Source organism: Pocillopora damicornis, chromosome 3 (genome assembly GCF_964200805.1).
Source record: "Pocillopora damicornis chromosome 3, jaPocDami1.2, whole genome shotgun sequence".
In the NCBI taxonomy this organism is placed as follows: domain Eukaryota; kingdom Metazoa; phylum Cnidaria; class Anthozoa; order Scleractinia; family Pocilloporidae; genus Pocillopora; species Pocillopora damicornis.
In genome coordinates, this window is record NC_142672.1 from 11,321,200 (window position 1) to 11,343,138 (window position 21,939).

Genomic DNA, 21,939 nt, shown 5'->3' on the forward strand with positions numbered 1-21,939 from the left:
CTCCATCCATTTATTTATTTATTTATTTACAACAGATTGCATTGGGAACATAACTTACAAAGTAAGCCTGAAAATCACTACTGCCAGATTGATAGGTTTTTAGCATTGGAATTTACTGCCTTTGAAAATAACTGTTCTTACTTTTCACTTTTCATAGTCGTGTTAGACAAATATGATATATGAATTGAACCTCAATTCAGAAATCTGACAAAACTGACTAATTTCGTAGCTCACACATCGCTACACGGTTGGGCAATAAGAAGGGAGTAGAAAGATTCCATTCATGGGTTCTTTTTTTTAAATCCAAATTTAGACTGGGTATAGTCGTTCCGAGCAAAATCTCACTCAATACTTACTAGGTATGGTTACGTCAAGTCCAGCCCGGTTAGCTCAGTCGGTAGAGCATCAGACTTTTAATCTGAGGGTCATGGGTTCAAGTCCCATATCGGGCGGAACGTCAACATGTTTTTTTTTTGCTCAATCCTCGTTGTTGGCTCAGGGCATGATAGCGGCTGGGTTCCGTAGAGCGAAGACGACCTAAGGTAGAACAGACGACGTTGTGGTTGAGAAGTACCGTCGTCCAGAGGAAAATTCATAAACAAACTTACAAGGCAAAACAGCACGGAAGAAAGTCTCTCAAGCGATGCGTTTTGATTGGCTCTCTCTTTGGTTATCATCTTTTGTAGGACAGACGCATAGATGACGTCGCCATTAAAACTTTTCTGCTTCACTATTTTATTTTAGCTGTAAAAACCTTTTTTCTGTGTTTACATACTCTCATCTCAACACGAGGAGGGGTTGGGAGAGTTCGAGAAAGTTAAGCAACCCGAATAAAGAGATTGACGATGCTGTGGATAGCTTTTGAAACCGGCCTCGGCAAAAATTTGACTATAAACAGATTGCACAGATGCTATTCGCTCCTATGCAGTTTCAAGAGCCATAGTCGAGCTTACTTTTCACTTCCGGGCGGAAGTAACCCCATTTTGTTGGGTCACTGGTTAAACATATTTATATGATTTAGAAAGAAAAGTTTACGGTGAAAGATATTAAGTCAAAAATACTTTAATAAAGACTAAATTTAATAATATTCATTTTGGTCCTCGCTAGCCAGACAAGTAAAGAGGTTGTTTTAAGAGTTTTTCCTACCAAAACCACGCTGCCTCCCGTAAAATTGCTCAGATAGGGTACTTAAAAATGAGTGCCCCGTGTGAGGATCGAACTCACGACCTTCAGATATCTGATTAGATTATGAGACTGACGCGCTGCCTACTGCGCTAACGAGGCCGGTTGAATGAAATGGATGGCATATACATGGGGCTTTATGATTTGGCATTCACCACAGATTTAACTGCATGATACTACCTACGATTAATGACTAACGGTTATAGTGTCGCCAAGATATCATATCTTATTTACCTGTCTATTTATTTATTATTTCTCTTTATTTCGAATGTACCTATGGTGAAATAAGGCTTTCTTCTCCATCCACCCACATTTAAAACAGATCGCATTGGGAACATAACTAACAAAGTAAGCCTGAAAATCACTACTGCCAGCTTGATAGGTTTTTAGCATTGGAATTTACTGCCTTTGAAAATAACTGTTCTTACTTTTCACTTTTCATAGTCGTGTTAGACAAACATGATATATGAGTCGAACCTCAATTCAGAAATCTGACAAAACTGACTAATTTCGTAGCTCACACATCACTGCACGGTTGGGCAACGAGAAGGGAGTAGAAAGATTCCATTCATGGGTCCTTTTTTAAATATATTTTTTTACATATTTAGACTGGGTATAGTCGTTCCGACCAAAATCTCAATCAATACTTACTACTTATAAATATGTCAAGTCCTGCCCGATTAGCTCAGTCGGTAGAGCATCAGACTTTTAATCTGAGGGTCATGGGTTCAAGTCCCATATCGGGCGGAACATCAACATGTTTTTTTCTTGCTCAATTCTCGTTGTTGGCTCAGGGCATGATAGCGGCTGGGTTCCGTAGAGCGAAGACGACCTAAGGTAGAACAGATGACGTTAAAGTACCGTTGTCCCACAGATGCTATTCGTTCCTGTGCAGTTTGAAGAACCATAATGGAGCTTACTCTTCACTTCCGGGCGGAAGTGACCCCATTTTGTTGGGTCACTGGTTAAACATATCAATATGATTTAGAAAGAAAAGTTTTTGGTGAAAGATATTGAGGTCAAAAATACTTAAATAAAAAATAAAATTTAATAATATTCATTTTGGTTCCGCTAGCCAGACAAGTAAAGAGGTTGTTCTAAGAGTTTTTTCTACCAAAGCCACGCTGCCTCCCGTAAAAAGTGCTTAGATAGGATACTTAAAAACGACTGCCCCTTGTGAGAATCGAATTCACGACTTTCAGATATCTGATTAGATTATGAGACTGACGCGCTGCCTACTGCGCTAACGAGGCCGGTTGAATGAAATGAATGGCATATGCATATTGCTTTATGATTTGGCATTCACCACAGATTTAACTGCATGATACTACCTACGATGATTGACTAGTGGTTATAGTGTCGCCATGATACTATATCTTATTTACTTGTCTTATTATTTATTATCTCTACTTATTACGAATTTGCCTGTGGTGAAATAGGGCTTTCTTCTTCATACACCCACATTTACAATAGTTCAGATTAGAGACATGAACATAGCTAACGAAGTAAGCCTGAAAATCACTACTGCCACATTGATAGGTTTTAAGCATTGAAATTTACTGCCTTTGAAAATAACTGTACTTACTTTTTAATTTCCATAGTCGTGTCAGACAAACATGGTATGTGAGTCGATACTCAATTCAGAAATCTGACCAAACTGACTAATATCTGGGTATAGTCGTTCCGAGGAAAATCTAAACAAATACTTACTAGGCAAACTTGAAGTCCAGCCCGGTTAGCTCAGTCGGTAGAGCATCAGACTTTTAATCTGAGGGTCATGGGTTCAAGTCCCATATCGGGCGGAACGTCATTTTTTTTTCTTGCTCAATCCCCGTTGTTGGCTCAACGTATGATAGTGGCTGGGTTGCGTAGAGCGAAGACGACCTAAGGTAGAACAGACGACGTTGAGGTTCGGAAGTACCGTCGTCCCGAGGAAAATTCAAAAGCAAACTTACAAGGCAAAACAGCACGGAAGAAGTCTCTCAATCGATGCGTTTTGATTGGCTCTTTCTTTGGTTATCATCTTTTGTAGGACAGACGCATAGATGACATCGCCATTAAAACTTTTCTGCTTCATTAATATTTTTTAGCAATGGAGAACTTTTTCCGTGTTTACATACTGTCATCTAAACACGAGGAGGGGTTGGGAGAGTTCTAGACAGTTAAGCATTTCACTTAAAGGCAGAAGTCTGATTAGTGTTAGGGAGTCGGATATTTTTTCCTCTACAGTTTAATGGACGATGCAGTTGAAGCTTGTTTTGTGTTATTTTCAAACAATGGTCCGACCACAGCAACTTGATCTCCGTTATTGAGTTCTCCCATATAGTTATGTAAAGAGTTTGAAGTAGCTTGAATAAAAAACTTGCGATCAGGCGTTCAATGAGAGCAATACATAACGAAAAAACGAGTCGCCTGGTTAGCTCAGTCGGTAGAGCATCAGACTTTTAATCTGAGGGTCATGGGTTCAAGTCCCATACCGGGCGATAACACTGGTAAATTTAGTTTGTTAAAGAGATTTTTTACTATCTTTTACTTTAGATAGCTCACTCTATCAAATGGAACTATAGCGAACTTCAAAAATCTTTGGAATATTTTCTGCCTTTTTTGATATTGTCATGTGGCCATCACCGATTTACGGTTTTTTACGGCTTAACCCTCAATTCAGACTGAAGCCCACCATGCTCCTTCAATCTCTCCAGCAAAGATCTCACAGCCAAGCCTGATTTAAATTGATGCGTTTAGTCAAGTTGTGGAGGAAAAAAAAAGTGTTGATGCTCCGCCCGAAGGGAACATTCGTGATAAGGTACATCAGGTACATTCGTGATAAGTTGAAATGATAAATAAATAGATAGGTAAATAAGATATAATATCATTGGAAAACTGTAACCGTTAGTCAATCATCATAGATAGTATCATGCAGTTTAATCTGTGGTAAATGCCAAATCATGAAGCCACATGCTAACCATTTCATTCAACCGCCTCGTTAGCGCAGTAGGCAGCGCGTCAGTCTCATAATCTAATTAGTTATCTGAAGGTCGTGAGTTCGATCCTCACACGGGGCATTCTTTTTTAAGTACTAATCTAAAAAATTTTACGGGAGGCAGCGTGGCTTTGATAGAAAAAAATACAACCTCTTTACTTGCCTGGCTAGCAAGAACCAAAATTAATATTATTAAATTTAGTCTTTATTAAAGTATTTTTGACTTCAACATCTTTTACCATAAACTTTTCTTTCTTTCCGATTTCGGTTTCAATCAATCTCTTTATTCGGGTTTGCTTAACTTTCTCGAACTCTCCCAACCCCTCCTCGTGTTTAGATCAGAGTATAAAATAGTGAAGCAGAAAAGTTTTAATAGCGAGGTCATCTATGCGTCTGTCCTACAAAAGATGATAACCAAAGAGAGAGCCAATCAAAACGCATCACTTGAGAGACTTTTTCCGTGCTGTTTTGCCTTCTAAGTTTGTTTTTGAATTTTCCTCGGGACGACGGTACTTCAACGTCGTCTGTTCTACCTTAGTTCGTCTTCGCTCTACGGAAACCAGCCGCTATCGTGCCCTGAGCCAACAGCGAGGATTGAGCAAGAAAAAAAAAAGTTGACGTTCCGCCCGATATGGGACTTGAACCCATGACCCTCAGATTAAAAGTCTGATGCTCTACCGACTGAGCTAACCGGGCTGGACTTTACATAATCTTGTCTGAGATTTTCCTTGTAACAACTTTACCCAGTCTAAATATGGATTTAAAAAAAGGACCCATGAATGGAATCTTTCTACTCCCTTCTCGTTGCCCAACCGTGCAGCGAGGTGTGAGCTGCGAAATTAGTCAATTTTCTCATATTTCTGAATTGAGGTTAGACTCATTTATCATGTTTGTCTAACACGCCCATGAAAAGTGAAAAGTAAGAACAGTTACTTTCAAAGGTAGTAAATTCCAATGCTTAAAACCTATCAATCTCGCATAAGGGATTTTCGGGCTAACATCGTCTGCTATGTTCACATCCCTTATGCGATCTGTTGTAAATGTGGGTGGATGAAGAAGAGAGCCTTATTTCAATTCACCACAGGTACATTCGTGATGGTGGAAATAATAAATAAATAGATAAGTAAATAAGATATAATATCGTGGGGACATTATAACCGTTAGTTAATCGTCGTAGGTAGTATCATGCAGTTAAATCTGAGGTGAATGCCAAATCATGAAGCCACATACCATCCATTCCATTCAACCGGCCTCGTTAGCGCAGTAGGCAGCGCGTCAGTCTCATAGTCTAATTAGCTATCTGAAGGTCGTGAGTTCGACCCTCACACGAGGCATTCATTTTTAAGTACCTAATCTAAGCATTTTTACGGGAGGCAGCGTGACTTTGATAGAAAAAAATACAACGTCTTTACTTGCCTGGCTAGCAAAATGACCAAAATGAATATTATTATATTAGATATTAAATATTACGTAGGCAGCGCGTCAGTCTTATAATCTAATTAGATGTCTGAAGGTCGTGAGTTCGATCCTCACACGGGGCATTCATTTTTAAGTACCCTATCTCAGCAATTTTACGGAAGGTAGCCGGGCTTTGATAGAAAGAAAATCTTGTTTGATTATGAGACTGACGCGCTGCCAACTGCGTTAACGAGGCAATCTTACCAACATCTTTTGATTGGAAAAAGTAGTTTCTCTCTCGAAAACTACGGTCATATTGGCAACGATATTCGTTAATAGAATGGGACAGCAAAAATTTACTTTTTAACTTACTTCCTGTCGCGCCTCCTGGCGCATAGGACAGAACGAATTCTCTACATTCCTCTCTATCCTGGGCCTGCGCTTGGTGTATAGCCTTAATCTCCTCCTCGACCGTCCACCTCCAAGTTTGCTTAGCCGGGTTAGCCTCTCTCTCTCTCTCTCTCTCTCTCTCTCTCTCTCTCTCTCTCTCTCTCTCTCTCTCTCTCTCTTCTCTTTCCCTCTGCTGTTCAATGGATGGCTGTGATGCAATGCTGTCGGGTTCTCTCCGAAGGATACGCCCGACCCATCTTCATCGTCGTTTATTGAAGGTGGTCTTCATATCTTCAAGTTGGCATCACTCTAGTAGCTTTGGATTCTTAAGCCAAAATATAAGGGAGATCCTTCGGAGACATGTCGTGTACAACATTTTAAGATCGGCTTCCGACATTCGCCAGCACTCTTAGCCGTATATAACAAGATTGATAGGACACACCTCATTAAATTCGCAGCTTTGTTTTGTAGTTCTTCTGTGCTGACATCCAGTCGTCTTTTATCCGATTAAGGTCCCTCTTACCTTTTTCAGTCGGTTCTGGATATATGTTGCCGTTTGCTCCACCGTCGCTTTCCTATCACACCTCCAAGGTAGGTGAAGGATTCCGTATGGTTGATATCTTGATCATCAATCTTGTTAGATGATGGATTGGACACATTAGGAGTCTGGTCTTCAGTTTTCTTCCGGCTCATCTTGACAGGCACCAAAGAAATGAAAAAGCATCAATGAGGTTTTTCATAGGGTTTTTGATTAATTGACTGAATCTCTTGCTTCCACAAAGCTTCATATCTACACTTAGAGCATCAGACTTTTAATCTGAGGTTTATGGGTTCATGTCCCATATCGGGCGATAACACCGATAATGATATATTTTATTTTATCTGGGGAATTGTTTTCTATCTTTTACTAAAAAATAGCGTACTCTGTCAAATAGAACTTTTTAATGTGCTTCGATAATCTCTGGCATTTTTGCGCCTTTCTGCCCATAACAGTTTTACGTTTTTTTATGGTTTAACTCTTAATCCAGAGCCCACCATAACGTGCAATCTCAATATACTTTCTAGTTCATCGCGTGCTCTGAAACGGCAGAAGTGGTGTGAGCGAGTTGGATGTTTACGCCATGCTCCTTCAACCTCTGTAGCAAAGATCTCACAGCCACGCCTAATTTAAACTTTTGCGTTGAGTCGTGTTGTGGAGGAAAAAAAAGGGTTGTAAACCGCCCGATATGGGACTTGAACCCATGACCCTCAGATTAAAAGTCTGATGCTCTACCGACTGAGCTAACCGGGCTGGCCTTGATAGATTATCCTTGGAACGACTGTACCCAGTCTGAATATGGATTTTGAAAAATGCCCATGAAAAACTTTTGGTGGTGAGCACAGTACTTTTAGTACTAAAACTGTTGTTGTATGGAATCTTTCCACTCCCTTCTCGTTGCACAACCATGCAGCGATGTGAGAGCTGCGAAATTAGTCAATTTTGTCAGATTTCTGAATTAAGGATCGACTCATTTATCATGTTTGTCGAACACGACTATGAAAAGTGCAAAGTAAGAACAGTTGCAGTCAAAGGCAGTAAATTCCAATGCTTAAAACCTATCAATCTGGCAGTTTACCCGTCTATCAATCTGATTTTCAGGTTTACTTCGTTAGCTATGTTCACGTCCCTAATGCGAACTATTGTAAATGGGTGTATGAAGAAGAGAGCCTATTTCACCATAGGTACATTCGTGATAAGTTGAAATAATAAATAAATAGATAAGTAAATAAGATATGATGGGGACACTATAACCGCTAGTCAATCATCGAAGGTAGTATCATGCAGTTAAAGCTGTGGTGAATGCCAAATTATGAAGCCACATACCATCCAATTTATTCAACCGCCTCGTTAGCGCAGTAGGCAGCGCGTCAGTCTCATAATCTAATTAGGTATCTGAAGGTCGTGAGTTCGATCCTCGCACGGGGCATTCTTTTTGAAGTACCTATACCGAGCCAATTTTACGGGAGGTAGCGTGGCCTTGCTAAAAGCAAATCTTAAAAGTACTTCTTTTACTTGCGTGGCCAGCAAGGACGAAAACGAATATGATTTAATTTATTCTTTATTAAAATATTTTTTTACCCGCTCAATATCTTTTACCATTAACCTGTGAATTGCACCCAGAAGTGAAGAGTAAGCTCAACTCTGGCTCTTTAAAAGAACATAAGAAAGAATAGCATCTGTGCTACCAGTTCATAGTTAAATTTTTGCCGAGGCCGGTTTCAAGCTGCATCTTGTTCCCTTGTTTTAGATATTGAGCCCTACTTAAATGTTTTTTCTCCTTTTCCTTTGCAGCCCACTTTGCTTTCATCTCGCTGTATTTTCTTTCTTCTTCATTAAGTTCTTTAAGAGCTTTCATCGTTTGCCAGATGTTGTAAACAATTTTGGCATCTTTCTGTTTTTCCTCTGAAGAGACATCCTCATGTTCTCTTTGTGGTTCGTGTTGAGCCCGCTGTCTCTCTAGGACAGCTTGGTGGTTCTTGATTGCAAGCCAATCCTCGTAAGTCTTGTAATGTGGGTTTAGCCATTTCGCCAACTGATCTATCTCCTCCAGTCTTTTCTGTTCTTTTTCTGTGGTAACTTTCTGGACTAACTCAATTTGTTTTTGCTTTTGTTTGTCCTGAAGCCATACCTCAAAGGATTTTCCACTCCCTTTTGGAGTATTCTTGATTCCATCGCTGTTATTTTCCGCATCTTTACTGTTATTGGTGGTGGCTTTTTTCTCCGCCAACCAGAGTTCGTACGATTTTCCAGAAGTGATTTGTTTGCGCACTTTGTTTCCTGCTCCTGGCGCGTTTTTATCACGTGAATCCGCTTCGCAGGTTATAGCACTCATGGGTCTTCTTCCTAACTTTGTTTCAAGCCAGCGATCAAACGTCAGACCACTAGAACTGATAAATGTCTTTTTGTTTGATGCTGAGGATTCGGAATTTGTGTGGTAGCGCTGCGAACGTTTGCTGTTCAACCACCTCTTAAACGATTCAGGGTCGATACTCTTTCCAAGCCTACTTTTCTGCACAGGCGCAGTGCCAGGCCTCTTTTTCTCCTGAGATCGTTTCATTTGAAGCCAGTCGTCAAAAGTTCGGGCAGATTTTCTTATTGAATATTCCTGAAGAATGCTATTTTCGTGTTCGGTCTCTTGGTATTCTGCAGAACTATCCACATCCTGTCCACGGGTGGTCCACTCGCTTTTCATTTTTTCACGCGACTCGGTCATCAGAATGTCAAGTTTGCGGATTCCATTCGATCTTCCTGAAGAGGGTCTGAGAAGATAAAAAAAAAACAATGGATATGAAGGATAAAATGATAAGGTATACATCATAATTCTTAGCATACTTTGGTTTATTTTCTAGTGCAACAGTTCAGTTTACGCTATTTATTCTATTGCACGCTGAGCTGATTGTCTTGTATGTGTCTTTTCTTGTATTTGTCTTAATACTTTGTCTTTTTCTTTCCAGAGTGAGTGCATTGTAATTGTGAGTTTTCTGTTTAGGAATAGAGGTTTTTTAGTTTCCATCCATTGAGCATCACACTCTCGCCCTTTAGCCTCACGTCCTTATTTCACTCTCCTCAAAAATAACTTCTTGCAAGTGAATCTCTTAACCAGACCCATAACTGTATGTTCGGCCGTGCGAAGTCTTGAAAAAAAACTTTTCTCGAGAATGCCAAGAAGTATCTTAGGTAAAAGTCCCATAAAGCTTTACGAGGGTGCTCTCACGCCTGGTATGGATAACACAGACTAGTAAGGCAATCCTGTGTCTATCGCCTAGTAACGCTATTACCAAGAGTAATCACTTGGCTTTGCATGTATTTTTGATTACCTATCGAAATCGCGTGGTTCAGCCTCTACTGAAGCGTCACAGTTATTTTCTGTAAAATCATCTTGCTTCTCTTCTGTAGATGAAGCTGTATCAACAGAGTTGAAAACAAACTATGTTAGAATTCCATCGCGCAAAGGGTATGATCAGTGACTCACGCTACAGCCAGGGGAAAAATTGTTTGTCAATAGCGTGTGTTAATGTGATTAGCCACTGTCGTCCCTTTGTCTTTGGCTTTATTATTAAATTTCGTTTTGATTTTTAGTATCGATCCGTTGATTAAGTTCAGTCGAACCTTTCGTTTGGTTCAGTTCGTTCAATGTTGATGTGAAGGGTAGGTAACTCAGCTCAAGTTATTTTTGTGGCCGCGGCTTTTTGTTGAAAACTGAGACTTTAATAAGTTGGTAGATCAGCGTTCCAGAAAACCTACACGAAAGAACCTACGATAAATATTCTTAACTGTAGGTGAAAATTCTCACAATTCTGGTCATGTCAGAATCATCATCGTGTCATCGTTACATCATCACTAACAATTATTAAAAGATCTACTTAAGACTCCAAACTTAAACAGTGTGGCTCAACATGTTCAAGAGATGTTCTTGCGAGAAAAAATAAAAAACGACAACACAAACAAACAAACAAACAACAAAAAACACTACCAGCACTGGTTTCCGTAATCCTTAAGTCTCGGTCTACCGCTGTTTCCAAGTCATCCTTGTTGTTCGCTTCTCTCACAAGGTCCACTTCATCTTTCGAGATGTTCTCTAACTCTGGTGTCTCTGGTTCCGGTGCTTCTTTTTTCACTTCTTCTTCGGATTCTTTTTGCAAATGCACAGGCAAAAGACCACCTCCTTTGCTTAAGTCCCGAAGCTCTTTTCGGTATTTCTCGGCGATTTGCATCAAGGGAAAAGAAGGCTGATTTGTTCGGCGCGGCTCGTGACTCTGCGTCCGACGGATGTTCGGCTTTTCTTCGTTAACAGTCACGCTCGGAAGGGTGAGAGTGGGTGACTAGTGGAAAAAAGAAAGTGTTTAGAGGCGGTGAGATGAGCGCTGGTTCTTGCAAATTTAACGGACAAGTGGAAATAGGGATTTTTCGATCATGCGTCGTCTACACTGGTCAGGAGGCTTTTAATTAATTGAGATATTATCCACAGATTACATCCTTGCTTTTTCCCCTGAAATTTTTCATTTCATTTCATTTTCACTATTTCTTTGGTTATATTCTCTCAGAAAAGTTTTGAAGTCTGCCATTAAAAATATATCATCATCATCATAAAGGCCCATTTCTAAAGTGTAAAATTTGTTCTCATATTCCCATTTCCGTATTGAAATAAAAGAAACTGATTGGCTCCTACCATATCTTGTTGTTCCTTGTTGTTGTTTTCATCAAGCTGATCACGTGTTTTTCCATTGGGTGGTGACCTGGTGGAGCGTGGTGAGGATTTCCAATTTCTATTAAAACAAAGGAGATCAAGTTGATGACTCTAATAGATCCTACGATTTTTTCCATCACACAATTCGAAGCGGGTTCGATTTTCCCATCATACATCAGTAGCGAACCTCATTTTATACTCGAATTGTTGATTAAGAAAAACGCCCAGATAATAGTTTGCAGATTGATAAGGATATGCCGAATAACAAAATCCAAACTGAATGAGATAGGATTAATATTCTAAAAAAAAATTAAGGGAAACGACTAACTTAAAGGGACGTGCAAGGGCCATTGTTTCCTTTGCAAAGAGGGGCAAATGGGGTACGAGCCTATGAGCTTACAGGCCTACGTGAAAACGGGCTCACGGGCCTATGAGCTTACACGCCTACGTGAAAACGGGCTCACGGGCCTACGGGCCTACGGGATTACAGGCCCACGGGCTTACGGGCCTACGGGCCTACGGGCTTACGGGCCTACGGGCCTACGGGCCTACGGGCCTACGGGCCTACGGGCATACGGGCATACGGGCATACGGGCATACGGGCATACAGGCATACGGGCAAACGGGCATACGGGCATACGGACCTAATGATATACGGATCTACGGGGATTACAGGCCCACGGGCCTACGGGCCTACGGGCCTACGGGCATACGGGCATACGGGCATACGGGCATACGGACCTAATGATATACGGGCCTTCGGGCCTACGGGTCTACGGGCCTACGGGCCTACGGGCCTACGGGCCTACGGGCCTACGGGCCTACGGGCCTACGGGCCTACGGGCCTACGGGCCTACGGGCCTACGGGCCTACGGGCCTACGGGCTTACAGGCTTTTAGGACCTACGAGCCTACGGGGCCCACGGACCTACGGACCTGTGGGATTATGGATCCACTCGTAATTTCCAATCATTTCGAAGAAAATAAGGATCAATTTGATTTGAAACATTTTAAATCAAACAGAAATTGTTTAAAGGACAGCATCTACCCAAGCAAAGACTTTATTTATAGGTTTTATTCTGTGGGAAAGGCAGCTAAAACACGACACGAAACATTCCGTGAGCCGTAACTGAAATCTTTCGCACAAGAAATGAACGTATCCTGCGAATAAAAAGGCTCACAGTTTCTCACAGTATTATCGCCCATTTTATCTACCAGCCATGCCGTCAGGCTGAATTGTGTGTGGGTAATTATATATGTAGAACCATCATACTTAAAATGATGACGTCAAATGTTACTCAATATTGACGTCATTTCATCGGTATTACCACATTCATATACGTTACTGACGTCGCATTCTTGTAACGCCGAGACGTTTGATCACAACCAAAATCATGCAAACCGTTTCGTTTATAAATTAAACTTGACCTTATGAAACTGATCCATCAATCAGTTAGAGCTAATTGCTCAGTATTTGGAAAAAACACAGGTTCTATTTCATTTTACTTTTACGCTTTACTAATTCCTTAATCTTGGAGATAAAAGAGGAGAGGGTTTTCATTTACGTATAAATTATCTAGAAATATCTAATCCCTTTGTAATAAAGTATATTGGCTTGTTACAAAAGCAGTTTTATGGTTTCATTACCTCGCCATTATTTGCCCTTTTTCATTAAAGGGATTAGGGGTACAATGGTTTCTAGACTAGAAGAACAATGAATTACATATAGATATTTACGTTGTTGTTGTTTTACAGCATTCGTGATCAATGTCGATCGAAAGTTAAAATTTTAACACGATATCTATTCCCGCCTAGCGTTTAACTTACAGCAACTTTCTTAGGTAACACTTACCTTCCTGTTTTCTCGACTGTTTCATTTGATTCTCCACTCAAGCTTCTCGTGGACTGCGGGCGAAATGTTTGTAGATTCCACTGATAGAGCCAAAGTCTTCTTTCGCAATAAATATGACCATTCTCGCTCGCTAAGGCCAGAGGCGTTTTGCCCTCGACGTCTGTTTGATTACAAATGGCGCCTTCGCTCAGCAGTAGAGATACGCAGCCTACAAATCCTTGGTAAGCCGCAACGTGTAACGCGCTTCGTCCAAAAATGGTTTTACCGTTAATATCTGTGGCTCCGCGGTTGATAAGTTCTAATATAAGACCGAGGTAACCACGGTGGCAGGCGATAAACAAAGCGAGCGTCGCGCGTTGGATGACCAATTTGTTCCAAAGAGATATGTTGTAGCCTTGAAATTTGTCTTCGTCCAGAAATTGAACACCATTCTCGAAAACATCGTAAATATCTCCACGCCAACACGCTTCAAACAGGCCATGGTAGTTCTGTTCAAGTTTGACTCTGACAATACAGCCACGTTTAAGGTGGTATGTTTTTAAAGTATCCTGATCGCGTAGTTGTACATTCATAAAAAACAAAGAAAAAATGTTTGCTGGAATGCCAGCTTTTAGCTCGACTCTTGATTTCAGTTGATAAACGAACATTTCGCGTGATAATCTTTTGACTGTGCATATGTCACCTGATGGGAGAGCAATAAAGATTTGAAAAGTCTCTTTTGCGCCCGTCATGGTAAGCTACTGAAAAATTGTTGCGAATTATTCAGTGATCTTTACCGTTCCACACCTGAAAACAAAAATGATACAAAAGACTTTAACACTGCATCGGAAATCGAGTTAATTTCTGAGTCAAGAATCGTGCGGCAAACACAGGAAATTTAACTAACTCGCAGTTAGTTCACAAGTCCGGAATTTTTGATCTCGAGCTTAACGATCTGGATTACTTAAACATGTTAATCTTAAATTCTGAGCAACAAATTCAGTAAAGCAGGGGCATTGACACATCTTTTGTGAGAAGATGACAGGTGTAATTTAAAATTCGGAAAAAAAGAGAAAATCTATTTGTATATGATAATCCAGTTTGTAAAGACACCGGATTAGTTGTCTTTCAGAACACTCGCATTAGCAATTCGGGGTACACTTCTGTCAAAAGAACCTTTGACAGCTAATATTGGGCTCACCTTTCACTTTTCAATTGTCGCCTAAAATGAGCTAAGTTAATTTTGTTGGCAAGAGATCATTCTCTGTATAACAAGCATATATTTTAAATTTTGCAATGACCTGAAGAAATCGAATTTTACAGAATTAAAAAAATTAGATGGGCAAAAAGCCGTGCAGGCTAAATACAATTAATATAGTAACTTTTAGGACTGTAACATTTTATATTTGAACACTTTTTCAATTCAGAATTAAGTTGCCAGCTGTGCAAAGTATGTTTCACAGGTTTTTAGATCGCTGTGGATACAGTGATGAATAAACGTGATCATCATAATAGCCAAAATGTATAGCTTAAAGATTTAATTCTATGGACATTTTAGTCTCGTTCTTTCTTTTCTATTCAACCACATTTAGTTTCAACGGTACGACAGTAAAAATGTGTAAGTGCTAACTAAAAATGTGTGAATCAAGAAAAACTATTAGAATAGCCTGCTCCTACTAGCACTTCGGCATGAGCGTTTCTTCGCCAGCACTCGTTAGTGCCAGATCCCCAACTCGTCTCAAATCTTCTCGCGCGCAGATAAAAGCAGCGTCCTTCAGATATAGGCCTACTCGCAAGGACTGGCTGTTCTTACTGACACCTCCAAAGGCTGCTAGTCCTTTTAAAAATAATAACCAGCGCCAGGAAAAATTTGGGAATAAGGGAGTTCAGCAAAGAAACATTTTGACTTTGCAGATCCAAGGAAGATGCCAGACAGCTTGCAATTGTTACTGATGAATTTTTAAGGTCTGCCTCACCAAGGGATTCCCTGAGTTCCTCAGTTGATGGAGCATAGGAAATTGGATCGAAACTCGCGGGGTGCTAATCCCCGCTGCGCGCTCAGATTTTCTTTTGTTCCACACTCGTGACATGCTTGACTTCTTTTTAAGCCAGCTATCATCATTATTTTGTGTTTTTTTTTTTGAGAAAGGTAGATATAAATTGAAAACCTCTCAAAAAGTAATTCGATTATCCTTTGCACCGTTGTCCACGGCGCGGATCTGACCAACAGACAAACTGAACGACAAAAGAGTAAACACCTTGGCAAGATATCTCAAACAATGAACGGCACCATAGGCATGTACCTACGTCTTAAATGTCGTCTGTAGAGATCTACAGACGCGAGAGTTATGTGATTCAGACTGTCAAGATTCTAATTTTGGTGGAGAAGAGTCATCGAAAAGCTTGGGAAAGTTTTGACAAAATATCGATAATTCGTGAAGATTTAACTGTCGTCCCAAAATTGCTCGCGCATGAATATAACTTTGAATAGCGGTGCTTATGTATCTTGTCGATCCTTTATTAAAATGTCTTCTTTTATATACCTATGCCCTTTAAACAGTGAAATATTTAGGTAATGAGAATTGAGAAGTAAGGTTAATGTTATCGAGGATTATTCTTCGAATGTAGCACCATATTCTCAAGACTGGCAAATGGGGAAAGAAAAAATATGGTCATCAGCTATACAACGAGTTAGTTTTTAAGTCTAGCAAAGTTAAGCCTTAGGTTAAAGCACAAAAGTTCCCTTAATTTCACCCTATACTACAGATTCACCAAAATGATAATTAAATAGGTTGATTGTTTTATAAGATCTAATACAATTAGCCAAAACAAAACTGCGCTTAAAGCCATTGTGGAACGTGCTTCTGACCACTGCAGTGTTTATTTTCTTTACAGTAAAAGAATTCCTTTGTCGCCAGAATAACAAACGATGCGCAGTGATTTCTGCCAAGGCCACGCAAAGAATTAATTTCATATCATACATAGAAAACTGTAATGAAAAGCGATTCGTGATGAACAAATGTTGGTTCTCCAATTAAAATTGTAGAGCTTTAATCTCAGCAATGCGAGTTTTTTAATGTGGTAGATGACCCGACAGATGTACTGGTAATATACTACATCGTGTGGCGCTTAGATCATACGATAAACCAGCTTAAAATCGCAGTTCTTCGTAGGATCGAAAAGCTCTTTCTCCAAATATACTGAATTCATGGGGGATGAACCCAAACTCATTTAAGTTCTAGAACGTACCACTCCAATTGCCATTAATTACGTGCAAAGAAATTTACTTAACTGAAATCGGGTAAAATCTAACCAGCCTCAAGAAACTGGAACCGGCTTTGATTTTCTAGAGTCTTCTACGTTCAGACTAACCTTACTATAAATCACCTAAAACGTTTTTCCTGAAACTTATTGTACTTTTTCTTGCAAGTAGTCATATATAAGTAAATAGGAATCAACCCAACTCATTAATTTTCCACTCCAGACGATCCCATTACCTTCATTGTGTTCAATAGAAGGAATCTAAATGGTGAGAATTTTATCGGAAATTATGACACAACATACCTTTCGTCTTATGACGCTTGATAATAAACCCAACTTTAGTAGCTGTGAGTGATGTTTGAATTACCGCAGTAACACTTTTGTATATTGAAATCGCTTGGTAAACATAATCCCTTCGGTTGACGTAAACCCAATCGAGTGAAGCGTGACGCGAAATGGACATTACGTCACGCTCTCCAGTTTGTAATAGGTTACCTATCTTCGTGAATTTGAACACTAAAAAAGATCACAAGTTGCTCTCTAATATACCATTTTACCGTATGCATGAAACGTGGGGGAAATCAAAACAATGATGCGTCAATGCCCATGGAAGTTATTTTATGTTTTGAAGGGAAGGGAAGCCTGTTTCCCTCAGTTTCCCTCACCATAAATCGTTTTCATGTAAAAGGTAAAATCAACGTTGCTCGTCATTCTTTTCAACCGAACTTCAGATCTGGCGATGTAAGTATTGATGCAGACTAGACAGGAAAATGACTGTAGTTCGAGAATTAATCAAACCACTTCAGTGTGGGATGGATATTCCGCAAGGACTCAGTCTGTCTTGTCCCCTCTCTTCAAGAGAAACTACATTTTCAGGGCCCTTATTTTTTACCAAAAAAACACTCAAGAGTTTGAACTTGACATTTTGGACCTTTATTGCAGTAGCTTACGTTAAATACAGCTTAGTTTAGTAAGGCCACTTTAATAATCACTACTCTAATGGGCCTTTAATTTATTGGCAAAGTTAATCAGCCTTGGTCCAATGTCCTTCCCGGTCTTCATTCCTGCCACTAAGAAAACAACAATAATTTCAAAATAGAGAGGAAATTTCCGTATTACATACGTTCCCGCCAGTCACTTTGGGGGCCAAAGCTAAACCGCGCCAAAAATCCTTGAGACAGGTTATTTTGCCTGTGGTTGTTGATTCAATATTATAATAAGGAAACTAACATTTATTGATTGCTTTGAGGGGTGGGGAGGGGGAGATTGGGGAGGGGTTCGGAGTATTCAGGGGGGGGGGTCTTGTTGTTTTTGCGTCAAAACTAAAAAACAAAGACAAGATACCTTTCGGCAACATGTGAAGGCACAATTTAGTTCCATAAATTCGGAAAGGTACTGACAGAGGTACTGGTTCTCAGCCAAAACAGGATAGCAGTCAGCAAAGTCGGGTTTATCGTACTTGTATGCACAGAGATCTGTTTTTTTAAGTGAATAGAAGATGTTTTAGTCGGGGAAAAAAAGGTACGTGTGATAGTAGTCCACGCGAGTGATTCGCGTGGTTCACGCAAGGAACTCGTTCACATCTTATCGGAGAGTAAGTAGGACAGGATTGAATTGCAGTCCTTCCGATCACTTTGGAGGTGAAAAAAAATCAAGACAAGCATAACGACTGCGTGGGTGAATAAAATGACAAACAAGCATAAGGTAAGAACTGGGATGTATAAGACATACAAAGATTTTTAATAAGTACAAAATAAAACTGATTTTAATCGACAATACGATGTTCATAATGCATTGATAAACTCAGAACTTCAACATTCCCCCCCTCCCCAGGCAACCCATGGGCATTTGGCTGTCGTCCGTGCCCCGGAGGTGGGAAATTTAAACCTTGCCCTGCTGGGGTGGGGTATTTGAACCGGAATACAGGTTTCATATCTTTGAATATGGAGGTGTTTAACCCTTTAACTCTCAGGAGTAACAAAGACCGAATTTATCATTACAATATCAATACAATATCAACCACATGAGTGATGAGAATAAAGAAAAACATCAATTTGGGAATAATTGAGTTGATCCAATACTAAATTCTCTGAACTAACATTATAAGAATTGTATGGTCGACAGTAAGGAAAATTATAAATTTGATCTGGGAGTTAAAGGGTTAAGGTAAATAGTTCACTTTTGCAAGCGAATGGCTCAGAAGAAAAGGTCTACAAGTTTTAAAGCTTGGTCAATGAGTAGAAAGCCACGCTTGCTGATTTGGCCTTTTACAAAAACATTGGGCGGGGCATTTGTACACAGTTGTTACCCTGGGGGTCGGAAAATTTGAACAAACCAATTTTCAAAAGTTCAAATGCACGGGAAGTTGCCGGAGGGAATGTTATCGATGCATTACAAGGAAAATGACACTAAAAACGATAATTGTAATGATTAAAGTGATCATAATAATAATAATAATAATAATAATGACAGAACACAGCGAAAACCTCTGATTTTTAATCATAAATTTAATTCTAATGGGAGTCAATGTTACTTACCAGTGGTAGGTACACCTGCAAAAATGTAACAGCAAAATAAATTGAGATAAGAAAAACAGTTTTAAAACCGGTTTAACTTTACTTCTTTCATTCTTTATAACAATCAGTTTCTTAGGATAATAATCTTTTACGTTTAGCCATGCTTCCTATAGTTTTTGTCACGCAAAGACATATTTTTGGATTAATCAATAAGCACCGTGGAAACATTAACAATATAGAAAACGAAAACTCGGACAAACACAACAACGAGGGTTTAATTTTTAAAATACTCATTTCATATTTTTTTTAACAACTCCGCCCTCATTTCTATGAAGCATGGGACCTGCAATGATTTAGAATTAACCATAATGCGCGTCGGAAAACCCAACCGAAAGGTCTGGGGACGAATCCAGGCTGGGCTTTTGCGTTTCTTAGTTTTGGAGACATGAAGGGACTCGAGGGAGGAAACGCAGTTTCTCTCTCCAACTCAAGAATAGAAATGGCCATGATGGAAAATCGTAGGGGTGAGCTGACTGACCTGTTGTTAAGGGAGGGAGGGGTGGGTGGGAGGAAGGGTAACCTATGCAGTGGCCAAGTATCCCGTGTATGAGGAGTTACTGAAAATTGCCGATACTCCCACTATCTTCGCTTCAAGCTGAAAAACGAGGTAAGTTCCGTCAGTATTCTGCCATTTGCCTCGATGGGCTCGATAAAGCTATCATGGGCCTCAAAGCATGCAGTAGTCTAAAGTTCTTACCAAAAACAACAAAACAAGGAACGCGATGAGTTTTCCCATGATAAAGACGTTGATTCAATTCACTCACAAGTCAAATCCTGAACGTCTCAAGAACTATGATGAAAACGTTTCAGGCTACAGCAGTATTTATATCATTTCTTGGATCATGATAAGCAGGGGTTGTTTTGGCTTTTGATTGATATCTTTATAATGCTCCAGGCCTGTTAGCATCTGATCTGAGCCTCACGGAATATCACTATTTGAGAAAAGTGAATCTATTCTATAATTTTTCGCAAAGACTATGTTTAGAAAAAGATGAACAATATCAGCATATTCAGACCAAGTTTTACTAAAAACTAAAGGGAGTCATATCCCCTTTGAGCAAATTTCTGATATCTAAGAATTGAGAAGACGCCATGCAGGCTGCAAATCTAAAGTTTTTTCACTGCAGGCTCTAAAACACGATACAACATAATTTTCCGGATAATCAAGGTAGTTTTTCACCCCTCACTGCAAGAGTGGCGTCACATTGCAGATCACGGAAACGTTCCTAACTAAATTGGAGGGACGCCTTTCAAGCTGCCAGTCAAAATTTATTCGCAGCAAGGTCCAACTCCTGCATTTCCCTTATATAGATGGTGTATCACGTTTCACGGATTGAATATCACATTTCATCTCTTTCGCCAAAACTGGTGTCGAATCACGGATCACGAAACAAATAATCTCACGACAAGAACCAGGTAGCTTCTTTGCCAACTCATTTTTGTGAATAGACAGTAGAGTTTTTCTCAAAAAATATAAAGTAATCATTTTACGGGCATCATTGTTACTTAAAAACCTGGTGAACCTCGTTTGCAAATCGATTAAAAAATAAATGGAAAAGTCTCAAAGTAGAATAAGAAGAAACATAAGGAAAACAGAGAAAGATCAATGAAGAAAGCTTATTTATAGCTTCTTATTATATTCATAAACCCATTTTTAGGTAAAATATGAATGAAAAAAAAATTACCAAATATTTATCATGATGAAATAGAGTACCAGATGTAAGCAAAGAGAATTTAGGATGATGTTTCATAATCTTTGATTTGACGAAAGTTTTACAATGAGTGTCAGGTGAAGTACATTAATCGGTAATTCGTGAAACGAGATGTGTTATCCGTGGAACCATCCATGAATCGTGTTTTAAAGCTTGCTGTGAAATATCATGAACTTACAGCCAGGATGGCGTTTCTCAATTGAGCCTAAGAAAATACGAATTCAAACTAACTTTTGATGGCCATCAAGGTTTTTAAAAAAAAAAAAAAGTTCTGGACATGCTGATATCATTTTGTTAGTATTTATGCTCCCCATTCATCACCTTTGAGAGGCGGCTGTGAGACAATAATATGAAAAGAGCGAGTTTAGGGAAAAAGGAATGTTCCGTGATGTTTACATCAACGACTAATATGCATGGAACACTAAAAAACCCCCACTCATATTTATCATGATCAAGAAAACAGCTCATTTTCAGTTCAGCTAAACAGATCACTGATCTAGATGAAAACGCTAATTGATTTTAAAAGGTTTAAAATGCTGCTAGCATTGTTTTTCTTGAGACATCCAAGATCCAAGCTTGTTTGTACTCTCTGATGTCACTTTGGTTGACGCAAACCCAATCGAGTGAAGCGTGGCGCGAAATGGACATTGCACGTCACGCTTTCCAGTTTATAATAGGTTACCTATCTGCGAGAATTTGAAAAAAGGGAAACGCCAAAAAGATCACAAGTTGCTCTATGATATACCATTTCACCGTATGCATGAAACAAGGGGGAAATCAAAACAATGACGCGTCGATGCCCATAGAAGTTATTTCATGTTTTAGAGGGAAAGGAAGCCTGTTTCCCCCAGTTTCCCCCGCCATAAATCGTTTTCATTTAAAAGATGAAATTAGCGTTGTTCGTTATTCTTTCAAATCGAACCATCGCCAGAAATCAAGGACATTTCGAGCCCGCAAATAATTATCAGCGGTATATCGTATTACACTCCGGAACAATAGAATATCAAGAGAATTCAATATTGCGGCGATCACGGCTCGATCTGCAAAGAAGAGTGTTTCGTACCATGACTTATACAATTTGAGCACCGCAGATCATCTATTTGATGAAAATAAAAAGAAAAGAAGACCTGCAAGTAAATCTTTGGGATTTTTCGAGGCAGAGCGATGACATGATGTCAGAATTTTGATTTGCTTTAATTTAATTTTCGCGCTAAGACTACTGAATTTGCATCAATGCCTGGCATATTTTTATTCCGAAAAGGACCGAGAACTAATTTATTTCCGTGCAAGAACATAAACAAATATAGCCGACGATTCGAAGATCAGCGTTGCTCGTGTTTAACTATTTCAGTCATAGTTTTCAACATGGCGTCTCGTCACTT

General features: G+C 39.6%; 1 protein-coding gene, 1 long non-coding RNA gene and 10 other non-coding genes across 13 annotated transcripts; 7 read left to right on the forward strand and 5 right to left on the reverse strand.

The window, feature by feature from the left end:
- Positions 1 to 379: 379 nt before the first annotated feature.
- Trnak-uuu (transfer RNA lysine (anticodon UUU)) lies at positions 380 to 452 on the forward strand. The gene has a single exon. It is a non-coding gene; the product is annotated as a tRNA-Lys (tRNA).
- Positions 453 to 1,199: 747 nt separating this feature from the next.
- Trnam-cau (transfer RNA methionine (anticodon CAU)) lies at positions 1,200 to 1,284 on the reverse strand. Its single transcript is given in 2 exon segments — positions 1,200 to 1,235; positions 1,248 to 1,284. It is a non-coding gene; the product is annotated as a tRNA-Met (tRNA).
- A 572-nt stretch (positions 1,285 to 1,856) lies between these two features.
- Positions 1,857 to 1,929, forward strand: Trnak-uuu (transfer RNA lysine (anticodon UUU)). The gene has a single exon. It is a non-coding gene; the product is annotated as a tRNA-Lys (tRNA).
- Positions 1,930 to 2,911: 982 nt separating this feature from the next.
- Trnak-uuu (transfer RNA lysine (anticodon UUU)) lies at positions 2,912 to 2,984 on the forward strand. The gene has a single exon. It is a non-coding gene; the product is annotated as a tRNA-Lys (tRNA).
- Positions 2,985 to 3,592: 608 nt separating this feature from the next.
- Trnak-uuu (transfer RNA lysine (anticodon UUU)) lies at positions 3,593 to 3,665 on the forward strand. Its single transcript has one exon. It is a non-coding gene; the product is annotated as a tRNA-Lys (tRNA).
- Positions 3,666 to 4,159: 494 nt separating this feature from the next.
- Trnam-cau (transfer RNA methionine (anticodon CAU)) lies at positions 4,160 to 4,244 on the forward strand. Its single transcript is given in 2 exon segments — positions 4,160 to 4,196; positions 4,209 to 4,244. It is a non-coding gene; the product is annotated as a tRNA-Met (tRNA).
- A 541-nt stretch (positions 4,245 to 4,785) lies between these two features.
- Positions 4,786 to 4,858, reverse strand: Trnak-uuu (transfer RNA lysine (anticodon UUU)). Its single transcript has one exon. It is a non-coding gene; the product is annotated as a tRNA-Lys (tRNA).
- A 553-nt stretch (positions 4,859 to 5,411) lies between these two features.
- On the forward strand, positions 5,412 to 5,496 carry Trnam-cau (transfer RNA methionine (anticodon CAU)). Its single transcript is given in 2 exon segments — positions 5,412 to 5,448; positions 5,461 to 5,496. It is a non-coding gene; the product is annotated as a tRNA-Met (tRNA).
- Positions 5,497 to 7,168: 1,672 nt separating this feature from the next.
- Trnak-uuu (transfer RNA lysine (anticodon UUU)) lies at positions 7,169 to 7,241 on the reverse strand. Its single transcript has one exon. It is a non-coding gene; the product is annotated as a tRNA-Lys (tRNA).
- Positions 7,242 to 7,832: 591 nt separating this feature from the next.
- Trnam-cau (transfer RNA methionine (anticodon CAU)) lies at positions 7,833 to 7,917 on the forward strand. Its single transcript is given in 2 exon segments — positions 7,833 to 7,869; positions 7,882 to 7,917. It is a non-coding gene; the product is annotated as a tRNA-Met (tRNA).
- Positions 7,918 to 8,033: 116 nt separating this feature from the next.
- Positions 8,034 to 16,726, reverse strand: LOC113667088 (uncharacterized). Of its 2 annotated transcripts, none has more exons than XM_089198756.1 (6): positions 16,573 to 16,726; positions 13,030 to 13,815; positions 11,161 to 11,257; positions 10,465 to 10,813; positions 9,809 to 9,893; positions 8,034 to 9,250 (listed from the first exon to the last, which is right to left on the reverse strand). In XM_089198756.1, the coding sequence occupies exons 2-6, from the start codon at positions 13,758 to 13,760 to the stop codon at positions 8,173 to 8,175; spliced, it is 2,340 nt and encodes a 779-aa protein (XP_089054882.1). In that variant the 5' UTR covers positions 13,761 to 13,815; positions 16,573 to 16,726; the 3' UTR covers positions 8,034 to 8,172. The 2 variants fall into 2 exon arrangements, with proteins under 2 accessions (XP_089054882.1, XP_089054883.1); XM_089198757.1 differs by lacking the exon at positions 16,573 to 16,726 and adding an exon at positions 13,916 to 13,960.
- A 453-nt stretch (positions 16,727 to 17,179) lies between these two features.
- Positions 17,180 to 19,622, reverse strand: LOC149048227 (uncharacterized). Its single transcript, XR_016184597.1, has 3 exons — positions 19,543 to 19,622; positions 17,614 to 17,744; positions 17,180 to 17,339 (listed from the first exon to the last, which is right to left on the reverse strand). It is a non-coding gene; the product is annotated as an uncharacterized LOC149048227 (long non-coding RNA).
- Positions 19,623 to 21,939: the final 2,317 nt, after the last annotated feature.

What these genes read in the sequence shown, in the direction of transcription:
- LOC113667088 (XM_089198756.1), bottom strand. Translation starts at nt 13,760, where the DNA reads ATGACGGGCGCAAAAGAGACTTTTCAAATCTTTATTGCTCTCCCATCA. An exon ending in ACAGTCGAGAAAACAGGAAG is followed by an intron (nt 11,258 to 13,029) that starts GTAAGTGTTACC and finishes TTGTTTTAATAG; the next exon opens with AAATTGGAAATCCTCACCAC. An exon ending in GATTACGGAAACCAGTGCTG is followed by an intron (nt 9,894 to 10,464) that starts GTAGTGTTTTTT and finishes CTGTTGATACAG; the next exon opens with CTTCATCTACAGAAGAGAAG.